The following is a 25,100-nucleotide window of genomic DNA, read 5'->3' as shown; positions in this document are numbered from 1 at the left end:
ATCCGCTGCCAAATCCACTCCTAGATATCTAAAACACTTCACTTCCTCCAGTTTTTCTCCATTCAAACTTGCCTCCCAATTGACTTGTCCCTCAACCCTACTGTACCTAATGACCTCGCTCTTAATCACATTTACTCTCAGCTTTCTTCTTTCACACACTTTACCAAACTCAGTCACCAGCTTCTGCAGTTTCTCACCCAAATCAGCCACCAGTGCTGTATCATCAGCGAACAACATCTGACTCACTTCCCAAGCTCTCTCATCGACAACAGACTTCATACTTGCCCCTTTCCAAAACTCTTGCATTCACCTCCCTAATAACCCCATCCATAAACAAATCAAACAACCATGGAGACATTACGCACCCCTGCCGCAAACCGACATTCACTGAGAACCAATCACTTTCCTCTCTTCCTACTCGTACACATGCCTTACATCCTCGATAAAAACTTTTCACTGCTTTCAACAACCTGCCTCCCACACCATATATTCTTAATACCTTCCACAGAGCATCTCTATCAACTCTATCACATGCCTTCTCCAGATCCATAAATGCTACATACAAATCCATTTGCTTTTCTAAGTATTTCTCACATACAATCTTCAAAGCAAACACCTGATCCACACATCCTCTACCACTTCTACCACACTGTTCTTCCCCAGTCTGATGCTTTGTACATGCCTTCACCCTCTCAATCAATACCCTCCCATATAATTTCCCAGAAATACTCAACAAACTTTTACCTCTGTAATTTGAGCACTCACCTTTATCCCCTTTGCCTTTGTACATTGGCACTATGCAAGCATTTCGCCAATCCTCAGGCACCTCACCATGAGCCATCCATACATAAAATAACCTTACCAGCCAGTCAACAACACAGTCACCCCCTTTTTTAATAGATTCTACTGCAATACCATCCAAACCCGCTGCCTTGCCAGGTTTCATCTGCAAAGCTTTTACTACCTCTTCTCTGTTTACCAAATCATTCTCCCTAACCCTCTCACTTTGCACACCACCTCGACCAAAACACCCTATATCTGCCACTCTGTCATCAAACACATTCAACAAACCTTCAAAATACTCACTCCATCTCCTTCTCACATCACCACTACTTGTTATCACCTCCCCGTTAGCCCCCTTCTGATGTTCTCATTTGTTCCATTGTCTTACGCACTTTATTTACCTCCTTCCAAAACATTCTCCCTAAAATTTCATTATACTCTCATTATACTCACCCCAACCCTCATTTGCCCTCTTTTTCACCTCTTGCACCTTTCTCTTGACCTCCTGCCTCTTTCTTTTATACATCTCCCAGTCATTTGCATCAATTCCCTGCAAAAATCATCCAAATGCCTCTCTCTTTTCTTTCACTAATGATCTTACTTCTTCATCCCACCACTCACTACCCTTTCCAATCTGACCACCTCCCATGCTTCTCATGCCACAAACATCTTTTGCACATGCTATCACTGCTTCCCTAAATACATCCTATTCCTCCCCCACTCCCCTAACGTCCTTTGTTCTCACCTTTTTCCATTCTGTGCTTAGTCTCTCCTGGTACTTCCTTACACAAGTCTCCTTCCCAAGCTCACTTACTCTCGCCACTCTCTTCACCCCAACATTCTCTCTTCTTCTCTGAAAACCTCTGCAAATCTTCATCTTCACCTCCACAAGATAATGATCAGACATCCCTCCAGTTGCACCTCTCAGCACATTAACATCCAAAAGTCTCTCTTTCGCGTGCCTATCAATTAACACGTAATCCAATAAAGCTCTCTGACCATCTCTCCTACTTACATACATGTACTTATATATTATTTATTTATTTATTATACTTTGTCGCTGTCTCCCGCGTTTGCGAGGTAGTGCAAGGAAACAGACGAAAGAAATGGCCCAACCCCCCCCATACACATGTATATACATACGTCCACACACGCAAATATACATACCTACACAGCTTTCCATGGTTTACCCCAGACGCTTCACATGCCTTGATTCAATCCACTGACAGCACATCAACCCCGGTATACCACATCGCTCCAATTCACTCTATTCCTTGCCCTCCTTTCACCCTCCTGCATGTTCAGGCCCCGATCACACAAAATCTTTTTCACTCCATCTTTCCACCTCCAATTTGGTCTCCCTCTTCTCCTCGTTCCCTCCACCTCCGACACATATATCCTCTTGGTCAATCTTTCCTCACTCATTCTCTCCATGTGCCCAAACCACTTCAAAACACCCTCTTCTGCTCTCTCAACCACGCTCTTTTTATTTCCACACATCTCTCTTACCCTTACGTTACTCACTCGATCAAACCACCTCACACCACACATTGTCCTCAAACATCTCATTTCCAGCACATCCATCCTCCTGCGCACAACTCTATCCATAGCCCACGCCTCGCAACCATACAACATTGTTGGAACCACTATTCCTTCAAACATACCCATTTTTGCTTTCCAAGATAATGTTCTCGACTTCCACACATTCTTCAAGGCCCCCAGAATTTTCGCCCCCTCCCCCACTCTATGATCCACTTCCGCTTCCATGGTTCCATCCGCTGCCAGATCCACTCCCAGATATCTAAAACACTTCACTTCCTCCAGTTTTTCTCCATTCAAACTTACCTCCCAATTGACTTGACCCTCAACCCTACTGTACCTAATAACCTTGCTCTTATTCACATTTACTCTTAACTTTCTTCTTCCACACACTTTACCAAACTCAGTCACCAGCTTCTGCAGTTTCTCACATGAATCAGCCACCAGCGCTGTATCATCAGCGAACAACAACTGACTCACTTCCCAAGCTCTCTCATCCCCAACAGACTTCATACTTGCCCCTCTTTCCAAAACTCTTGCATTTACCTCCCTAACAACCCCATCCATAAACAAATTAAACAACCATGGAGACATCACACACCCCTGCCGCAAACCTACATTCACTGAGAACCAATCACTTTCCTCTCTTCCTACCCGTACACATGCCTTACATCCTCGATAAAAACTTTTCACTGCTTCTAACAACTTTCCTCCCACACCATATATTCTTAATACCTTCCACAGAGCATCTCTATCAACTCTATATATATCTTTCTTTTTAAACCAGGTATTCCCAATAACTAGCCCTTTTTCAGTGCACAAATCTACAAGCTCTTTACCATTTCCATTTACAACACCGAACACCCCATGTGCACCATTACATTCTATCTCATACTCATACAACTCCTGTTTCAGGAGTAGTGCTACTCCTTCCCTTGCTCTTGTCATCTCACTAACCCCTGACTTTACTCCCAAGACATTCCCAATCCACTGTTCCCCTTTACCCTTGAGTTTCGTTTCACTCAGAGAGAAAACATTCCCTCACCTGCCACATTACTCACCTTTGCATTTAAATCACCCATCACTATAACCCAGTCTCGTGCATCAAAACTACTAACACACTCACTCAGCTGCTCCCAAAACACTTGCCTCTCATGATCTTTCTTCTCATGCCCACTTTCAGTTTTAACCTTGCTCTTGTCCTCTCACCAACCCCTGACTTTACTCCCAAGACATTCCCAAACCAATCTTCCCCTTTACCCTTGAACTTCGTTTCACCCAGAGCTAAAAACATACATATACATACACAGACAGATACATATATATACATGTACATATTCATACTTGCTGCCTTTATCCCTTCCCATCACCACCCTGCCACAAATGAATAACAGCACCCCCCCACCCAGGTATTCCTAATCACTAGAATTCTTCAGCACACAACAAGCACTTACATCCACTTGCATTTATACATCCCAACCTGAGCCTTCAAGGATTATTATTTACTTCTAAGGCTCATTTATCTGTTCCTAATGCTACCTCACACACAGGAAGTAGCAGACATGGATGAAACTTACTACAATAATAAGCACATACATCTGGCATCACAGCCAAATGATACACATGCACCCCGTGACATTTTGTGGATGAATGATGTGCATAATTTTTATTTCATCTGTAGTGGCAGGTTGCAGGTGACATCTACAGGTAACTGATGGAAGCAAGCATAAGCTAGGAATTTAAACAGAGGCAGGAAACTCTAGATTGTCATCTGACTATGGGATCATTCTTACCTAAAAGGGTTGTTAGAAGATAGGAGTAGGCAAAGGGTTATTTTTTATGATATGCAGCTCAAAATTTGGTTGTCTTCTTTGCATTCCTTTGTTTCATTTCCCTAATTTTGCTTACATTATTGCATTTTTTTTTACTATCTCATGCCCTGCCATATGACTGCCTTGCACTCTTCCTGTGATCTCATATGCAGGGGACTGGATTTAAACAACTTCAAGGGTTGTTAGAATTCCTCTTACATCGTCACTTAGAGCATTGAGACTTACACCTTAACCCACAATGAGAGATCCAGCTTTGTTCCTAACTATTATGAAAAATCTCTATCAATTTTTTTTTCCTCAAACGTAACATTTTAACACAATTTAACCTCATTAGGTTAATCTAACCCCATTAGATTCCTAAGAACATAATTTCATAACTATCACATCTGTTTTGTCATCCCCTTTTCTGTGGCACTTAAGGAAAGTTCAGTGGGTGGGCCCGTTTGTTAGATTTTTTTTAACTCATTGGGATGACCACTTCCTTATATGTGATGCAATGTTGTGTGTGGAATGGATAATGGTCACTTCTGCTGGTATAAAGGCCTACACCTTATTCCACAACCACCAATGAGAGATCCAGCTTATGTCCCTGACTATTATGACAAAATTTCAAACACAGTTTTCTTTTTCCTCAAACATCTAACATTTTAACATAATTTAGCCCCATTGGATTCCTTAGAACATAATTTCATAACTATTGCATTTTTTTTGGGCACCCACTTTTCTGTGGCACTTCAGGAAATCTCAGTAGGCTAGCCCATTTGTTAGATTGTTTTTTAACTCTTTGGGATGACCATATGTGATGCAACGTTGTGTGCGGAATGTATAATGGAAGTCACTTCTGCTGGTATGAAGGCATACATTCCCTTGCCAGTCGAGGCTGTTTATCCCAAAAAGTTTTAGTTTTTTCACTCTGAATTCAAATAGACCAGACTTATCAAGTAAGGAACACAAGCTCCTCTTTAGTGTTTATTTCCACAAGGGAATTTATTTAGATCCATATATGTGAGGTAATTGTGGGTTTATTTAGATTCATATTTGTAAGGTAATTGTGGATATTATTTAGATCCATATTTGTGAGGTAAAATACTCTTTCGTATAAAAACAGTGCAAGGTATTGACCTCTTTTCTCCCTCTGATATTTTTTGGGCCTTAGTCAAGAATATGATGACTGCAGATTCACCTTTTATCTTCATTTTCTCCACTGATAAAACTATACTCCTCAGCTTTTTTCTTTTGTTTTACTTTATACAGTTCTGGCAGTCTTTGTCCTCCCTCCATATCTTCCTTTCCCATAATATATGATACTTTATTTTAATCACAAATATCCTTAGAGCATTCCTCTCTATAGACAAGTAAAGCATACGCTTGGGAGTAGTGTCTTTAAAGTTTCGTATGTGCATGCTTCTCTCTTTTCCTTCCTCTTAGATATATATACTGGTTCAGACTAGTATGAAAAAGAAAACTATTAACACTAGCTAATATTGGCTGAATTCTACCAGACTTCTCGTTTTTATTAAGATCTACAGCAAATTCATATCTCTGGCCAAGGAAGAAGGACTGATTGACGAATGGGAGGCTCGGGGTATACTGTAATCCTCAGTTTATAAAACCTCCATGTCATTGTTTCTCACATGAAATGACATCAAGAAACTTGAAAGCTAAATTTATCATCTTCATTTTCAGCAAGCTCTGTGTGGTCCAAGTCGTACTTCTTTTCTAACCTCACGGAGGCCAGACACCACAAAGTTGTATGATGTCCACTACTACTGGCGAAAACATGCTGGAAACTTTACAACTTTGCCTCAATACTTCAAAGAACATGGCTACCACACAGTATCTGCTGGGAAGATTTTTCACCCAGGTAACTGATATTAAACATACAGTACTCTGAATAAGTGAATTTTTGTATGTAATGCAGTTTAGTGGTATCCATTATTTAGGTAGGTGATATATAAAACATTCATGCTTTATTGGTTAATGCACTCTAGATGGTGCAAGAGACCAATGTATAAGAAGTATTTCTTAAGCACACATTCAGTCCTCCCACCAGAGATGAGAATATTTTGATTAAAGTGCAATGTTTTGACATTAACTGAGCCTAACAGTCATGAAGACTTTTGTGATATGGCTTATCATGGATATCCTTTTCTATCACAAGACAATGGTCTTTGGCTCATTTTCTTTGTTAAACAGGCTTCTCCATGTAAATGATAACAATAAGCAGAAAGGAGATGAAGTTGGATGCAATCCTCGATGCAAAATCAGGCCATTTCTTGACCTGCAATATGGTATTCAAAGATATCTAAATACCTGAACAAATGCCATTATTTGGCAAACATATGGTGAGTATGAAAAATAGGAATACTTGTATTCATCATGTAGCCAGTTAAAGATACCATAGATATAGAACGAAAAACTAAGTAGTGTGAGATTTACAAATCATATTATTTTTATTTTATCTATTTATATTACTTTGTCGCTGTCTCCCGCATTAGCGAGTTAGCGCAAGGAAACAGACGAAAGAATGGCCCAACCCTCCCACATACACATGTATATACATACACGTCCATGCATGCAAATACACATACCTATACATCTCAACTTATACATATATATACACACACAGACATATACATATATACACATGTGCATAATTCATACTGTCAGCCTTTATTCATTCCCATCGCCACCCTGCCACACATGAAATTACAACCCTCTCCCCCCGCATGTGTGCGAGGTAGCGCTAGGAAAAGACAACAAAGGCCACATTCGTTCACACTCAGTCTCTAGCTGTCATGTAATAATGCACCGAAACCACAGCTTCCTTTCCACATCCAGGCCCCACAGAACATTCCATGGTTTACCCCAGACGCTTCACATGCCCTGGTTCAATCCATTGACAGCACGTCGACCCTGGTATACCACATCGTTCCAATTCACTCTATTCCTTGCACGCCTTTCACCCTCCTGCATGTTCAGGCCCCGATCACTCAGAATCTTTTTCACTCCATCTTTCCACCTCCAATTTGGGCTCCCACTTCTCCTTGTTCCCTCCACCTCTGACACATATATCCTCTTGGTGAATCTTTCCTCACTCATTCTCTCCATGTGACCAAACCATTTCAAAACACAACCACAACCACACTCTTTTTATTACCACACATCTCTCTTACTCTATTATTACTTAATCAAACCACCTCACAGCACATATTGTCCTCAAAGATCTCATTTCCAGCACATCCACTCTCCTCCACACAACTCTATCTACAGCCCACGCCTCGCAACCATATAACATTGTTGGAACCACTATTCCTTCAAACATACCCATTTTTGCTTTCCAAGATAATGTTCTTGACTTCCACACATTCTTCAATGCTCTCAGAACTTTCGCCCCCTCCCCCACCCTATGATTCACTTCCATTTCCATGGTTCCAGCTGCTGCCAAATCCACTCCCAGATATCTAAAACACTTTACTTCCTCCAGTTTTTCTCCATTCAAACTTACCTCCCAACTGACGTGTCCCTTAACCCAACTGTACCTAATAACCTTACTCTTATTCACATTTACTCTCAGCTTTCTTCTTTCACACACTTTACCAAACTCAGTCACCAGCTTCTGCAGTTTCTCACACGAATCAGCCACCAACGCTGGATCATCAGTGAACAACAACTGACTCACTTCCCAAGCTCTCTCATCGACAACAGAATGCATACTTCCCCCTCTTTCCAAAACTCTTGCATTCACCTCCCTAAGAACCCCATCCATAAATAAATTAAACAGCCATGGAGACATCACACACCCCTGCCACAAACCAACATTCACTGAGAACCAATCACTTTCCTCTCTTCCTACACATACACATGCCTTACATCCTCGATAAAAACTTTTCACTGCTTCTAACAACTTGCCTCCCACACCATATATTCTTAATACCTTCCCCAGAGCATCTCTATCACCTCTATGCCTTCTCCAGATCCGTAAATGCTACATACAAATCCATTTGCTTTTCTAAGTATTTCCCACATACATTCATTAAAGCAAACACCTGATCCACACATCCTCTACCGCTTCTGAAACCACACTGCTCTTCCCCAATCTGATGCTCTGTACATGCCTTCACCCTTTCAGTATCAGTTGTATAATTATCAAAATTTTTTTTTGCAAGCAGAGCACCAGAATGCTAGGTTTACAGGGTAGTTATGAATGCAGAGAGAAATTTATTTAAACAAAGGGTATCATGTGTGAAGAGACATCATGTAAAGTAAAACTCCACTTGCAACAGAAGGATGATATAAAGACAGCATTGACTGTAGCCATGTAAATGACTTCAGATATCTGACCTCATTTTTGAAGAAAGATAACATATATAACTACACTTTTGAAGAACCATAAGTTTATGATAGATGAAGCATTTTATTATATCAGGAAAGTTCTCATGCTTGCTGCATGCTGTAAAGGGAAAGTGATATGAAGACCTGTTTCTTGTGAGTACATTATCCCACGTTAAGATTGTCAGCATTCAATAAACAAGAGGTGAAGTAACAAAAGCTGCTGTCAGCCATGAGTACAGCAGAATTGTGGGAATTAGAGATTTGTGTGTTAAAAGTTGTACTGTTATGTAAACAGTAAAGACAGAAAATTCTACTGGATCAAGATAGAGTGTTAACAAATGTTATTTGGTATGCACTTTCTCAAAACCATCATAGAAAATAGTGTAGCAAATCTGGAACCCTTACTTTAAGAATGTATGCTTTTATCATGAAGTTTGAGACTCTCAGCTCTTTCCAGACTGGGAGTACAAAACCTCCAGCAACCCAGATTCCTGCGGAAAATAAGAACAGCCTACTTAGTAGATGTAACTTAGGTGTACTATGTTTAGAGACATATAGAGCCAAGAACCATGGGAACACCCTGTCCACTTTTATCACTACTATGCCTACAACACATCTGGAAAATGACATTAAGTTAACTCCAGGGACCTCAGGTATTTGAATGCACAAATTGCCTGGGAGGAACTACAGAGCTAGTATCATTTGTCTTGGATCTCATCATTGGTGTTCAGCTTTTAATGTGGGTACAATATTCATGGAAGGTGTTAGCTTCATTAAGCATCACTAGAGACCAATAGGCTATTAAATGCTGTCAATATCAACTTTTATCTAGCAGCAATGTATATTTTTGAAATCCTCTGACCTTGCACTTGCACAAGGAAATGTACTTATTTCCTTCTTTGTAGACGGATAGTCAGCATGTCCTATAATTTCAGTACAGGTACTGTACCATTTGTTCGGGAAGCTTGGGACCAGAGGCAACCGGGATTTCAGGATTTTCCTGTTTTCCGGAACATGGCCTAATATATTCGAAAGATATGAAATAAACAATGCAAAATAGAAAACAGAATTGTATTGAAGAGATACAAATTATTAACCTTCTAAAGCAAGGTTTGTTTGATCTTTAATAATCCACTTCAAATTCATAAATGTAGAATATAAAATTTAAAATATATGATGAAAAGTAAATGAAGGAGATTGAAGAACGAAATTGTTTTTACCACATAGCTACAAATTAATCCTCTTCAAAAACAGGGTGTGGGTAATCAATATTAATTCACTAATCTTTATCTGAGACAATTAAAAAGTATCTGGATTTCTGGAACTTCCAGTTTTCTGGAATCCGGATAAATGGATCGGTACCTGTATTAGTTTCTGAGTGTTTTCTGATAGCATCATATGCTGTTAGCTCATGATGGTTATTAGCTTTGGTGTTGCAAATTATTATGCTCAAGACCCTATTTATATTGTCCATGAATCTTTCTTATCTGCTCGAGTTGAATGTTTTGTAGATTTGATGATGTAAATGTTTTATCATTACTTTTTTTATGTTTTTTTTTTTTCATACTATTCGCCATTTCCCACATTAGCGAGGTAGCATTAAGAACAGAGGACTGGGTCTTTGAGGAATATCCTCACCTAGCCCTCTTCTCTGTTCCTTGTTTTGGAAAATTAAAAAAAAAAAAAAAACGAGAGGGGAGGATTTCCAGCCCCCCGCTCCCTTCCCTTTTAGTCGCTTTCTGCAACACATAGGGAATATGTGGGAAGTATTCTTTCTCCCCTATCCCCTGGGATTTTTTTTATGTATCTATTGATAAAATTGATGGGCAGTGGTTCATATTAGGTTTAATGGATTTTTTAGTATTGTGTATACCTGAGGATGAGCAAGTGGCTTTTGCCATCAGTTTAGAGTTATGAAAGACTAAAAGCCAAGCTAAATCAGGATAAGGTGGTGTTATGCTTTCCATCTCTCCTGCTCTCAGTTTGCCACAAGTGGACATTTATACTCTGATTATTTGTATAGTTTTGAGAGCTTAAGCTTGGCCCTTGTCCTCTGTTAATGAACTTAATAAGAAGTTTGAATGGCAAAGTCTAGCGTACATTATATTTCAATAGTTGGCATTTTGTCATAAAAAGTAGAATGGCAGAGATTTGCATACATTATATTTCAGTAGTTGGCATGTTGTAAAAAGCAGCAAGGTTGCTGTGTCTGGATTGAATGAAAATTTTCAGGTGAGTTATTGTCCACATAAGTCCAGGGTAGGGTTCAGGAGCCACCAGTACTCTGGCTTGCCTTTCCTTGGCTCATAAGTGAGTCTCTGGGTAACTACTTTTATTTACTTTATGTTGTAACATATACAAATCAAGCTACTTTGGACCTGAACAAGTATGCTTTTGATGAGTAAGAGATGGACGTACTGTTGGCATGTTTGAGCCTGTAGAGAAAGAAGCTTATGGTGTCAAAGCTAATTTTCAGACAAAATTGTCAAAAGATTCATAAAATGAGTCATAGTTGAGTTTAAATATTAGGATTGAAGTTCAGTAAGTATGGTAGTGGGAAAGCTGAAATTAAAAGTAAAGTCCTGTAAGAGAAAAGATTAGGGATGCACTGAAAACTGTAATGAATGGAAAGGTTAAATGTAGCCTGTGCAAGAAGCTTACATGAACAAGTAGTTTTCCCCATCTTTGATGCATAAAGGTGAAACATGGGGTCATTTAGGTCAAGTTAGGTCAAAAGTAAGAGTAGAGGGGTTGGGTAACGTGCATAATACAGTACAGTTGGAACTAAGAGGAATACTGGAATAAAGAACGAAGACCTGAGGAGGATATGTGGTGTAAAGAAATCATTAGTAATGTGCATTGATGATAGTCTTTTAGAATGGTATGGCCATGAAGAATATATGGCAGATGATAGGTAAAGGAAGAGATAGAAGGAGGAGAGGTAACTTGCAGGAGAGTTTTATAGATGCAGTGAGAGAATTAATTAAGGCTAAGGAAAATTCATATGAATTAAGAGGAATAATGGAAACTGGATGCAGTGAAATTATTTTGTGTGTAATGTTGGTGTGAACAGCCTCATTGGTGTCACTTGACAAATCAACTCAGAGTGCAGAGTGAAAAAGTAAAAAAAAAAGTGCTTGGCAAGTGTGGAAGTCAATGCTTCACTTTAGCTACTGTTAATGGGTTGAAGATGTGAGCATAGCACATTAGCCAAGGGGTTGATGCTGTACATAATTGATTTTTAGAGAGTCTTTGTGCCTGATCTTCCCCATAAGAATTGAGAATAGAGTTGTTGAAGGTTTACAAATAGATAGAGGCAGATGGATAGCTAGAATGATAAAATGAGAATTAATACAGATTTGTAAGATGGGGAGACCGGAAAAGAAAGTTGAAAGGATTGTGAATCTAAATAAATGAGGATCTTCCTTTGAAAGAACTTGATAGATTTTGTCTGTCATGCCTTAGTAAATGGAATTTGATATTGCCTGTAATTGTCTGTCATCCCTTAGTAAAAGGAATTTGATATTGCCAGTAAAATTAAAATTGGAGTTTCAACAAATTTGTTATTCTCAGGTATAGTGAGTAATCATAGTGATGATCAGCCATACAGCTGGTCAGAGGCTGCATACCATCCCCCAACTCATGCCCACAAGCAGGATCCTGTTTGCATGGGCTCAGATGGTGCCCTTCATACCAACATTTATTGTCCTGTAGAGGTATTTATATTCTGTTGTTATTTGATAGCATGTATTTTGTCTTTTTTTTATTATTATGCAAGTACAAGATAATCTAAGTGCATGGGTAAATGATGTAGCAATTAATAGTAAAATCAAGAAGCATGATGTAAATGAAAATAAGAAAAAGCATGTAGAGAGATGTTTTGAAAGAAGAGCTGTGATCAAGAATACTTAGTTTAAAAAGGGGCATACATAAGTATACATGGATAAGCGCAGTTGAAGATTAACATCATTGGATTATTAATGCTTTCATTCACAGGCATGCAAAGAAGAGGTTGTTGGATGTGAATATGCTGAGAGGGATAGGTAGAATGTGGATGTCTGATAATTTCTTGGTGGCAGTAAGTATGAAAGTTTATAACGAGCTTAGGAAAGAAGGAAGTGATATGTGTGCAAAAATGATGAAAGTGAGTAAGCTTGGAAAAGTGGTCTGTGTGCAGAAATGTTAAGAGAGGTTGAGTTTAGAATGGTATGGAATAAGAGTACTTAAAAATATGGGAGAGAAAGAGGATTAGAAGGTATTTAAGCAAGCACTGCTCAGATATACTGGTGAAGTTTGTGGCATGTGAAAGATAAGATTTGAACATATAAGAAAGAGTGGTGAAATGAGAAAACTTAATTGAAAGTGATAGAGAAAAGGAGTTACAGTAAAACCTTTGTTATCCAGAATGCTTGAGGGAATCCACTTTTGTGAATAACAAGATTTTTGGATATTTGAGGGTTTTAACATATTGAATAATTCAGAAATTGGGATATTTTAAAGTATTTTACATATTTGTAAATACTTTACAATGAAGAAATTTTAAAATATGTAAGCAAATCAACACTATTCCTCCACATCCTTCAGTTCTACTTCTTCTCACACTCAATCTGCATTGGGTCATGACACAATTTTCTCAATAAACTCAGACTTGGACAGGGTATCTCATTGGGAAGATGAAATCTAGTTAAATTTAGTGACTCCAAGACCCACTTTCTACTCATCTCTCTATCAAAAACTCATCGGAACTTTCATCTTGCCTTTGACGGTTCTCTAATTCTACCTCTTGACTCGATGAACATACTTGGTATTACTGTAACATCCATTCCTTTTTGGAAACCCCATGTTACAGAAATGGCCACGTCTGAATCTAAGAAACTGGGAGTCCTGTTTAGATGTTGAAATATCTTTCTCTCTGACCAGTTTTATTAAGGACCAAGAGAAAGGATATGATAGGGATGACAGAAATGCCTTTGAAAATGAAATAGAATAGATTGGGGTAAATGAAAAATTACTAAGTATAGTGAGAGACTCTGTGAAAAGGGAGGTAGAAAGATGAATGGTTCCTGATGAAGGTGGGTTTCTTTCAAAGATGTCTGAAGTTACCATGGTTGTATAATCTTATGGTCAAAATGGTGATGGAGGTAGATATGAGGGTCATGAAGCAAGGACAAGTTTTTCGGTTTGCTTGGGGTGTGAGGGAGGGGGAGAGGGGTCATAGAAAGTGAGTCATTTGCTGTTTTCAGATGACACAGTTCTCGGGGCAGATTCCAGAGAGAAATTTCAGGAGCTTGTAACAGAGTTTGGGAGAGTGTGTGAAAGGTGAAACTTAAGAATAGATATGAACAAGAGTAAGGTAATAGGGCATATAAGGGATGAGGCAGGATGATAGGCTGTGGGTGATAGGTTATGGTTTAGGTTCATTATGCATGGCAACTAGAGATTAGATTCATTCAGATGAGGCTGTTGTTCATTTGTCCTTGATATTTTGCTAGAATGGGAAAGGTAATCAGGGGAAAGGACAGTATGAATTGATGTTTACTTTGCATTTATTTTCTTTATCAACTATCAACTATTGATTTGTTTCTTGGAAACCATATCCTAATTAGGAAAGAGGTTCTCAGACTGTTGACTTTCATTTCTGTACTGATGATGCTTTGAAAAGACTTATTTTGTTATCGAAGTATAGAGCAGAAAATATGTACACGAAATGAAGGGTTATACTCATACACTCATTTGGTCATAGATAAAAAGAAAGAAATACATTTAGATATATGTTATAGCAGATCTGAATAATGTGTAGAAAACACACACATAGAAATGGGTGATGGTATACCAAAACAGATTTAACAGGGAAGTCACACTGCAAATATACATCTTATGAGAAGCCAAACAAGCATGAGTCTGTGAGGCCTCTTATACATTTCATTGAGGGATTCACCCACAGTAGCCTGTAGTTTTGGTAAAGGTAGATAAGTGAAAAGTGGTGGACAAGTAAGTGTGTATTTTGGGGTAGATGAAAAGATTTATAGTAAGATGAAACGAGTACTGAAAGAAATTCATATATGTGTGATATGCAATTGGGGAAGTTGAGAAGAGATATTTGAAAGAATATTTTGTACATATTCTTTGCATAAAAAAGTAAGTTGTGCTCCAAAAACATATGGAGCTTACCAAAACTGGAGGATAGAAGAATGCTGTAGGTCAAAAGAAGTGAAAGAGGGAAAGATACAAATAGAAATTCATTGTTATTTCTCAGAAAGGATCAGATTATCTCATGAACCTTGAGAGAATCTGGAGGATCATCATGGGTATAAAACCTGGCCCAAGTGGGTCTTACCCTTGCTAACCTATTGGCTTGGCTGGGTTTGTTCACCAACCAGTAAGCAACCTCCACTCAATGATGACATATTGTCCTGCTGGTGTTTGTACTGAACTGTCTTGTAATTCTCCAGACCCAAGGCATTTGTGGATGTTCTGCTCTGGCCTTCTTTTTCTATCCTGGTTTTTTTATCTCGACTATAGATAAGTGCCCTTTTCTTATTTGTTAGGAGTTTCATACACTTATGACTGAATAATTTCAAATGACTTCTGCTTTAGAAAGGCATTCGTGATAAATGGGAATTCTTGAATAATAGATATATAAGGTTGTTAAGTATACCTGGTGAGTTTTCTGATGAATGACGGGTTAGTGGTGTGCACAGAGCATCAGACTGGGGAGAAATAGATTGATTTCAGGAGTGGTAGATGTATAGACAGTGTGTGTGCTTTAAAGATGTGTGATAAAGACTTGGAAAAAGAGAGGGATCTGTATGTGGCATATATTGGCCTGGAGAAAGGACGTGACAGGCTTGACAGATGCTTTGTGGAAGGTGCTCTGAAAATATGGCATGGGAGGAAAATTACAAAAGACAGTGAGGAGGTTTTATTGGAAGAGGAAGATGCGTGTGGGAGTCGGAAAGGAGGAGGGTGAGTGGTTCCAAGTGAAGGTGGGTCTGACATCACTTTGGCTATTTGATCTGTCTATAGATGGGGTGGTTAGTGGAATATATGCAAGGGTCATGGAGAGAGGGATGGTTCTGCAGTATGCTGGGGAGGAGGGTGACCTGTTTGCTGTTTGCAGATAACATGGCTGCGTTGGCAGTTCGAGATAGAAGTTACTATCCACATTTTTGAGAAAGTTTGTGAAAGGAGGAAGTTGTGAGTTAATGGAATTAAAAGTATAGTAGTGAGGTGTAGCAGGGGGATGAGACAGGTTTGAATTGGGAGAGCCTGGAGGAATTGGAGTGGACATGGGGTGGACATGGCTGGAGATGGAACTAGGGAAGCTGAAGTGAATCATGGGGTGGAAGAGTACATTAAGGAGTGTGTGGAAGAAGTTACCATCTGTGAGAGTAAAAATAGGTATGTTTGATGGTATAGTAGGTCTGTTTACGCATACCACCCAGCTACTGTTTCATGCACCATTTCTATCATAAGTTCTGAACAGCATTTGCAACTTCTTTGAAGCACACCATATAGATTTCCTGCTTCCTCTTAAACTCCTGTTCATTTTATTGTCTTTTCTAAATTCATAGAGAGTGCATTTATTGCTTTTCCCAAAAAACTTTACTAGTTTTCTAAGTTGAAAGTACGTTTTTCATTAGTGTATGTCAGTGAAAAAAATAGACAACCCAAAAGCAGTGCTGACTGATATTTTCAGTTTAAGTATATAGATTATGGTTTAGATAAGAACACAGTATTCGATATATTGCTTTAGTGGGTATAAACAGATTTTTTTTTTTTTTTTTTTTTTTTTTTTTTATACTTTGTCGCTGTCTCCCGCGTTTGTGAGGTAGCGCAAGGAAACAGACGAAAGAAATGGCCCAACCCCCCCCCCATACACATGTATATACATACGTCCACACATGCAAATATACATACCTACACAGCTTTCCATGGTTTACCCCAGACGCTTCACATGTCTTGATTCAATCCACTGACAGCACGTCAACCCCGGTATACCACATTGCTCCAATTCACTCTATTCCTTGCCCTCCTTTCACCCTCCTGCAAGTTCAGGCCCCGATCACACAAAATCTTTTTCACTCCATCTTTCCACCTCCAATTTGGTCTCCCTCTTCTCCTCGTTCCCTCCACCTCCGACACATATATCCTCTTGGTCAACCTTTCCTCACTCATTCTCTCCATGTGCCCAAACCATTTCAAAACACCCTCTTCTGCTCTCTCAACCACGCTCTTTTTATTTCCACACATCTCTCTCACCCTTACGTTACTTACTCGATCAAACCACCTCACACCACACATTGTCCTCAGACATCTCATTTCCAGCACATCCATCCTCCTGCGCACAACTCTATCCATAGCCCACGCCTCGCAACCATACAACATTGTTGGAACCACTATTCCTTCAAACATACCCATTTTTGCTTTCCGAGATAATGTTCTCGACTTCCACACATTCTTCAAGGCTCCCAGAATTTTCGCCCCCTCCCCCACCCTATGGTCCACTTCTGCTTCCATGGTTCCATCCGCTGCCAGATCCACTCCCAGATATCTAAAACACTTCACTTCCTCCAGTTTTTCTCCATTCAAACTCACCTCCCAATTTACTTGACCCTCAACCCTACTGTACCTAATAACCTTGCTCTTATTCACATTTACTCTTAACTTTCTTCTTCCACACACTTTATCAAACTCCGTCACCAGCTTCTGCAGTTTCTCACATGAATCAGCCACCAGCGCTGTATCATCAGCGAACAACAACTGACTCACTTCCCAAGCTCTCTCATCCCCAACAGACTTCATACTTGCCCCTCTTTCCAAAACTCTTGCCTTTACCTCCCTAACAACCCCATCCATAAACAAATTAAACAACCAAGGAGACATCACACACCCCTGCCGCAAACCTACATTCACTGAGAACCAATCACTTTCCTCTCTTCCTACACGTACACATGCCTTACATCCTCGATAAAAACTTTTCACTGCTTCTAACAACTTGCCTCCCACACCATATATTCTTAATACCTTCCACAGAGCATCTCTATCAACTCTATCATATGCCTTCTCCAGATCCATAAATGCTACATACAAATCCATTTGCTTTTCTAAGTATTTCTCACATACATTCTTCAAAGCAAACACCTGATCCACACATCCTCTACCACTTCTGAAACCACACTGCTCTTCCCCAATCTGATGCTCTGTACATGCCTTCACCCTCTCAATCAATACCCTCCCATACAATTTACCAGGAATACTCAACAAACTTATACCTCTGTAATTTGAGCACTCACTCTTATCCCCTTTTCCTTTGTACAATGGCACTATGCACGCATTCCTCCAATCCTCAGGCACCTCACCATGAGTAAACAGATTTATACCCAGATTATACTACAGATTTGACTTTCCTTCTTTAAACACAGTTTCTTTAGTCTTATTGCCATTCTTAATTGTGAACCTGCCAGAACTATGCTATTTTGTTTAATGTGTTTAAGTTTTTTATTAGAGTCTTATTAGGATGATTAAACAGTATCAATGATGCTATTTTGTTCAATGTGTTTTAAGTTTTTTATTAGAGTCTTATTAGGATGGTTAAACAGTATCATTGACTTCACTTTCCGTTGTATTACAAAAGCGAACACATTGGCTTTGGTGGTAAAGAATGCAGGCATATTTTGACTTTGCCAGTGTATTCATTTTTTCTTTCCTCATATACCTTCAAGCTATCATATTACAGGTAGAAAAACAACCTGGTGGATCCCTGCCAGACATAGAAACAACAGAGTTTGCAATTACTTGGCTTAAACAGTGGGCAGCCCAAGAGAAGACCAAACCGAGGAACACTTCAAAGAAACCATTTTTCTTAGCTGTTGGTTACCATAAGCCCCACATTCCTCTTAAATTCCCATTGCAATTTTTAGGTTAGTTTTGAACAAAACTTTCAATTTTTTTTGCTCGTAGTGAAAAGTGCTGTATCACTGGTAAGTAATCTCCTATTTGCAATTTCACAGATGTGATGAGCATTTATAGTGTTCCAAGCAGAGTAAGAAAGATCTTAGTCTAGGAGAATCTTTAACCTTTATCACTTTTTACACTACAGTTGTGTAATATAACAGAAATAAATCTTTAATCATTCTCTATAGATATGAGTAATGAATACACCTGAAAGGACATTTTGCTGTGATCATCAAATTCAAGCTATGATCCAAAATTACTAACTTTTATAGACAATGAGAATGATGAATGAATGCTCAGAGCAGTGTATTGCATTCTGTATTGGTCATTATGTTTTAAGAAATTCATATACAGCATAATTGCTGAGAGTTTACCTCTGCAAGATATTTATCAGTAATAATTTTTCAGATTTATATCCAATTGCAAGTATACCTCTAGCATCTAATGATCGTCGACCGCATGGCTTACCTAATGTTGCCTGGAATCCATGGAATGACCTCAGATATCGTGAGGACATTGCTGCATTGAATGTCTCCTTCCCATATGGACCTCTTCCAGACTTTTATGCCAGGTTTATATTTTTCATTTTTATGTATGATAGGATGGAAAGTATTTTTTAGACTAATGAATGTAAAGAAAAAAAGTGGAAAAATGTCACTTTCAGTATTTAGCCACATTTTTAAGGAATAGTGTTGTCAATTTTGATATGTACTTCGGGAGAATTAGCTCATGGCAAAAAGTTAAAAATTCATGAGTTGAAAATGGAGTTTAGAGTAAAAGCAAGATTTTTTTTTTTTTTTTTTTTTTTTTATACTTTGTCGCTGTCTCCCGCGTTTGCGAGGTAGCGCAAGGAAACAGACGAAAGAAATGGCCCAACCCTCCCCATACACATGTACATACACACGTCCACACACGCAAATATACATACCTACACAGCTTTCCATGGTTTACCCCGGACGCTTCACATGCCTTGATTCAATCCACTGACAGCACGTCAACCCCTGTATACCACATCGCTCCAATTCACTCTATTCCTTGCCCTCCTTTCACCCTCCTGCATGTTCAGGCCCCGATCACACAAAATCCTTTTCACTCCATCTTTCCACCTCCAATTTGGTCTCCCTCTTCTCCTCGTTCCCTCCACCTCCGACACATATATCCTCTTGGTCAATCTTTCCTCACTCATTCTCTCCATGTGCCCAAACCATTTCAAAACACCCTCTTCTGCTCTCTCAACCACGCTCTTTTTATTTCCACACATCTCTCTTACCCTTACGTTACTTACTCGATCAAACCACCTCACACCACACATTGTCCTCAAACATCTCATTTCCAGCACATCCATCCTCCTGCGCACAACTCTATCCATAGCCCACGCCTCGCAACCATACAACATTGTTGGAACTACTATTCCTTCAAACATACCCATTTTTGCTTTCCGGGATAATGTTCTCGACTTCCACACATTTTTCAAGGCTCCCAAAATTTTCGCCCCCTCCCCCACCCTATGATCCACTTCCGCTTCCATGGTTCCATCCGCTGACAGATCCACTCCCAGATATCTAAAACACTTCACTTCCTCCAGTTTTTCTCCATTCAAACTCACCTCCCAATTGACTTGACCCTCAACCCTACTGTACCTAATAACCTTGCTCTTATTCACATTTACTCTTAACTTTCTTCTTCCACACACTTTACCAAACTCCGTCACCAGCTTCTGCAGTTTCTCACATGAATCCGCCACCAGCGCTGTATCATCAGCGAACAACAACTGACTCACTTCCCAAGCTCTCTCATCCCCAACAGACTTCATACTTGCCCCTCTTTCCAAGACTCTTGCATTTACCTCCCTAACAACCCCATCCATAAACAAATTAAACAACCATGGAGACATCACACACCCCTGCCGCAAACCTACATTCACTGAGAACCAATCACTTTCCTCTCTTCCTACACGTACACATGCCTTACATCCTCGATAAAAACTTTTCACTGCTTCTAACAACTTGCCTCCCACACCATATATTCTTAATACCTTCCACAGAGCATCTCTATCAACTCTATCATATGCCTTCTCCAGATCCATAAATGCTACATACAAATCCATTTGCTTTTCTAAGTATTTCTCACATACATTCTTCAAAGCAAACACCTGATCCACACATCCTCTACCACTTCTGAAACCACACTGCTCTTCCCCAATCTGATGCTCTGTACATGCCTTCACCCTCTCAATCAATACCCTCCCATATAATTTACCAGGAATACTCAACAAACTTATACCTCTGTAATTTGAGCACTCACTCTTATCCCCTTTGCCTTTGTACAATGGCACTATGCACGCATTCCGCCAATCCTCAGGCACCTCACCATGAGTCATACATACATTAAATAACCTTACCAACCAGTCAACAATACAGTCACCCCCTTTTTTAATAAATTCCACTGCAATACCATCCAAACCTGCTGCCTTGCCGGCTTTCATCTTCCGCAAAGCTTTTACTACCTCTTCTCTGTTTACCAAATCATTTTCCCTAACCCTCTCACTTTGCACACCACCTCGACCCAAACACCCTATATCTGCCACTCTGTCATCAGACACATTCAACAAACCTTCAAAATACTCATTCCATCTCCTTCTCACATCACCACTACTTGTTATCACCTCCCCATTTACGCCCTTCACTGAAGTTCCCATTTGCTCCCTTGTCTTACGCACCCTATTTACCTCCTTCCAGAACATCTTTTTATTCTCCCTAAAATTTACTGATAGTCTCTCACCCCAACTCTCATTTGCCCTTTTTTTCACCTCTTGCACCTTTCTCTTGACCTCCTGTCTCTTTCTTTTATACTTCTCCCACTCAATTGCATTTTTTCCCTGCAAAAATCGTCCAAATGCCTCTCTCTTCTCTTTCACTAATACTCTTACTCCTTCATCCCACCACTCACTACCCTTTCTAAACAGCCCACCTCCCACTCTTCTCATGCCACAAGCATCTTTTGCGCAATCCATCACTGATTCCCTAAATACATCCCATTCCTCCCCCACTCCCCTTACTTCCATTGTTCTCACCTTTTTCCATTCTGTACACAGTCTCTCCTGATACTTCTTCACACAGGTCTCCTTCCCAAGCTCACTTACTCTTACCACCTTCTTCACCCCAACATTCACTCTTCTTTTCTGAAAACCCATACTAATCTTCACCTTAGCCTCCACAAGATAATGATCAGACATCCCTCCAGTTGCACCTCTCAGCACATTGACATCCAAAAGTCTCTCTTTCGCACGCCTGTCAATTAACACGTAATCCAGTAACGCTCTCTGGCCATCTCTCCTACTTACATAAGTATACTTATGTATATCTCGCTTTTTAAACCAGGTATTCCCAATCATCAGTCCTTTTTCAGCACATAAATCTACAAGCTCTTCACCATTTCCATTTACAACACTGAACACCCCATGCATACCAATAAAAGCAAGATAAACAGCAAAATTCAATGAGGGTGTAATCTGGTGGAGTGTCCTGATGAGCAGTAAACCTCTCATCCATATGAACTAGTTTCCCAACCAATTGTAACACATTTGGTTATTTATGATCACACCTAGGCTCATACATAGTACTTTCAATGTGAAACAGTCATCATATAATCTGTTGATAGGTGATTTAGGGTTTAGTCTCCTAACTTCCAAGTAAGGGTCCAAAGACATTTTCTATAACTGTAAATATTCACATGTAGAACTTACAGTACAGTAATCTCAGGAATCGTGAAAGTGCTCTAAACTCTTGCTGAGCTACATAGAAGTAGTTCTTTTATACTTGGTGGCTCCAGAATGATTAGTAAAAAAAAAATGCTAACTGTTTGTGCCATTTCCGTTTCGAAAGCTTCTCTTTGCTGAAACATGAATTCCTAGAGTCCTTGAAGGAGACTATTATGCAACATCTGTAGGATGTTGCCTTAATCTTCATAATTTTCTTTGCTTTCTCTCTCTGATTGATGAAAAACTTCTCATTTATTTAAAAGCTGTTAACTTGTATATAGATACAGCTTTTCTCAATTCTAAAGATGTGTGAACTGCATAATCAGGAAAGAATGATTTAGAGAAAGGTAAAAACAGCAAGGGTACTAATTATTCTTTTATACTAAGACCAGAAGCACCTGCTTCTATTGTGCAGTTTTATCTTAACTGTAGGCTAATTATCAAAGCTTCTGTACAAGGGCTTGAAAGCATGTCAGAATTCTTTACATCAACTTCATCTTTAATATACAGAGTTCAGCTTTACCTGTATGTCTGTCAAGTGTAGTATAGAATAAGGTACAGTTTAGTGATTACATGGACACTGAAGTGCTGGGGTTGAACACTTGTTAGTCAGTATTGTAAGGGCAGAGCAAGGGCCATGAAAATTACAAATAATTGAAAAATGCAAAGCACTACCCTGTTGAATTTGAACATAGGAAGCTTGTGCCATTTTGACTGAGATCTTGAATGCCTAGACATTCAAATTTAGCATGTTCCCTCTTGAGATCTTTCATCTGCAAAACAAACAGAACTTCAGACACTAAGAATATTTAGTTTATATCTTCAATGAATCATCCAAAATTGGGATCTAATTTATCAGGGCACTTATTCTCGTTTTTCATCGTCATTTCTTAACTTCTCATGGATGCAGTTGCTTTTGTATAGTACCTTAATTGCCCTTCACTTCCTTTTATTTCTTGCTTTGATCCAAAAGTAATGTCTGGACTAGATACATGGAGGATATTTTACCTTCAGTATCAACAAAAGTCATGAGATGTAAGTTCGATATGTCCCTTTCATCAAAGAAAATTTTTTTATTAGTGTTTATTCCTGGAGGATACTCATCGTATTTGTATGTATTTAAGGATAAGAAAAGAAAGCACTTTTAGTTATGATAAGTTCTTTTGTATCTTTTCAGGTATATTAGACAAGGATATTATGCTGCTACAACCTACACTGACTCTTTAATTGGAGATCTTTTATCAACTGTAAATGCTCTGTTTCCTGACACCATTGTTGCACTCATTGGAGATCATGGTTAGTATATGTTTTCTTGTAAAACAGTTAAATGATATGAGAATTTTTCTTTGTAAATCATTATCCATTTTCTTTTTTTTTTTCCATATCAGATGCATATATCTTTATTTTCAATATCTTTCAGAGCCCCTTTTTGTATGCCATTCTCACTTCTTATTTTACATGCTGCTGAAAAAGATACATCAAGAAAGAGAGGAATTTGTATGAGGCATATATTGATCTGTAGAAAGTGTATAATAGGATTGACAGAGAGGACTTATGGATGGTACTTCAAACAAATGGGGAAAATGAAAGGATACTGAATGTAGTGAGTTTCTATTAGGAAAGTATGGCATGATTGTGAGTAGGAAGGGAGGAGTGTAACTGGTTCCCAGTGATGGTGGATCAGCATTAAGGTTGTATAATATCACCATGACTGTTTAATCTCTTTACAGAGCAAAGGGTGGGTCTGTAGTATGATAGAGGTTAAGAGAAAAAGGAAGTGAATTGGTTTCTGTGTGCAGATGATGTAACTATGGAGGCAAACTCCAGAAAGAAATGCAAAAAGCTGGTGACAGTTTTTTATAGTGTGTTAATGGAAATAGCTGGGAGTACATATGAAAAAATGGAAGATGATTAGGTGCAACAAGGTGTGAAAAAAGACGGTCTGAGCGTAAGTTTAACTGGGGAGGACCTGAAGAAGTATAGTGCTTTGGGATCTTGGAGTGGATATGGCAGCAAATAGGACAAGTAGAACTGAAGTAAGGCTTAGGTTGGAAAAGTTTTTAGAGATCTTGGGTGCATTATGATGTGTGTGAAAGGAGAGGTCATTGTCTGCAAGTGCAAATATGTATACATATTGAAGATATAGTAGTGTTGTATGAATGTGAATCTTTGGCCTTGAATACAAATGAAAGGAAGATAGTCTTTGTGTTGAAAATATGCTTGAGAGTATATGGTGTGATGTGGGTTGATCATGCAGGGAATAACAATGTAAGAGGGATTTTTGGTAGTAAACACAGTTTGACTGACAGGGATAACCAGGGTTTGGTTAAATGGCTTGGACCTATTGAGAGAGAGAGAAACTGTTTGGTTTGATCTTTGTTATATACACATGTACATATTCATACTTGCTCACTTTCATCCATTCCCAGCACCACCCCTCCCCTCTGGAAACAGCATCACCACCTTCCATTTCAGTGAGATAGTGTCAGGAAACTGACAAAAAAAGGCCACATCCTTTCATACTCATTCTCTAGCTGTCAGGTGTAATGCACCAAAACCACAGCTCCCTATCCACATCCAGGCTCCACATACCTTTCCATGGTTTACCCTGGATGTTTCACGTGCCCTGGTTCCATCCATTGACAGCACGTCAACCCCAGTATACCTCAACGTGCCAATTCACTCTGTTCCATTCATGCTTTTCACCCCTCTTGTGTGTTCAGGCCCAGGTCACTCAAAATGTTTTTCACTCCATCCTTCCATCTCCAATTTGGTCTCCCACTTCTCCTTGTTCCCTCCTCCTCTGATACATATATTCTTTGCCAGCCTTTCCTCTCTCATTCTCTCCAGTTGTCCAAACCATTTCAACACACCCTGTTTTGTTCTCTCAACCA

The 25,100-nt window shown here is 39.2% G+C and overlaps 1 protein-coding gene across 3 annotated transcripts in view; it reads left to right on the top strand.

The window, feature by feature from the left end:
• Ids (iduronate 2-sulfatase) overlaps nucleotides 1-25,100 on the top strand; it is a 76,854-nt gene that overhangs the window by 43,463 nt on the left and 8,291 nt on the right. For all 3 annotated transcript variants that reach the window (XM_071675893.1, XM_071675890.1, XM_071675892.1), the window contains 5 exons: nucleotides 5,841-6,018; nucleotides 12,063-12,205; nucleotides 18,229-18,412; nucleotides 18,855-19,017; nucleotides 23,384-23,502. In XM_071675893.1, the coding sequence (XP_071531994.1) occupies nucleotides 5,841-6,018; nucleotides 12,063-12,205; nucleotides 18,229-18,412; nucleotides 18,855-19,017; nucleotides 23,384-23,502 (787 nt within the window). The remainder of the gene's footprint in view (nucleotides 1-5,840; nucleotides 6,019-12,062; nucleotides 12,206-18,228; nucleotides 18,413-18,854; nucleotides 19,018-23,383; nucleotides 23,503-25,100) is intronic.

Source organism: Panulirus ornatus, chromosome 21, assembly GCF_036320965.1.
Source record: "Panulirus ornatus isolate Po-2019 chromosome 21, ASM3632096v1, whole genome shotgun sequence".
Taxonomy (NCBI): Eukaryota; Metazoa; Arthropoda; class Malacostraca; order Decapoda; family Palinuridae; genus Panulirus; species Panulirus ornatus.
This window is presented reverse-complemented; position numbering and strand designations above follow the sequence as displayed.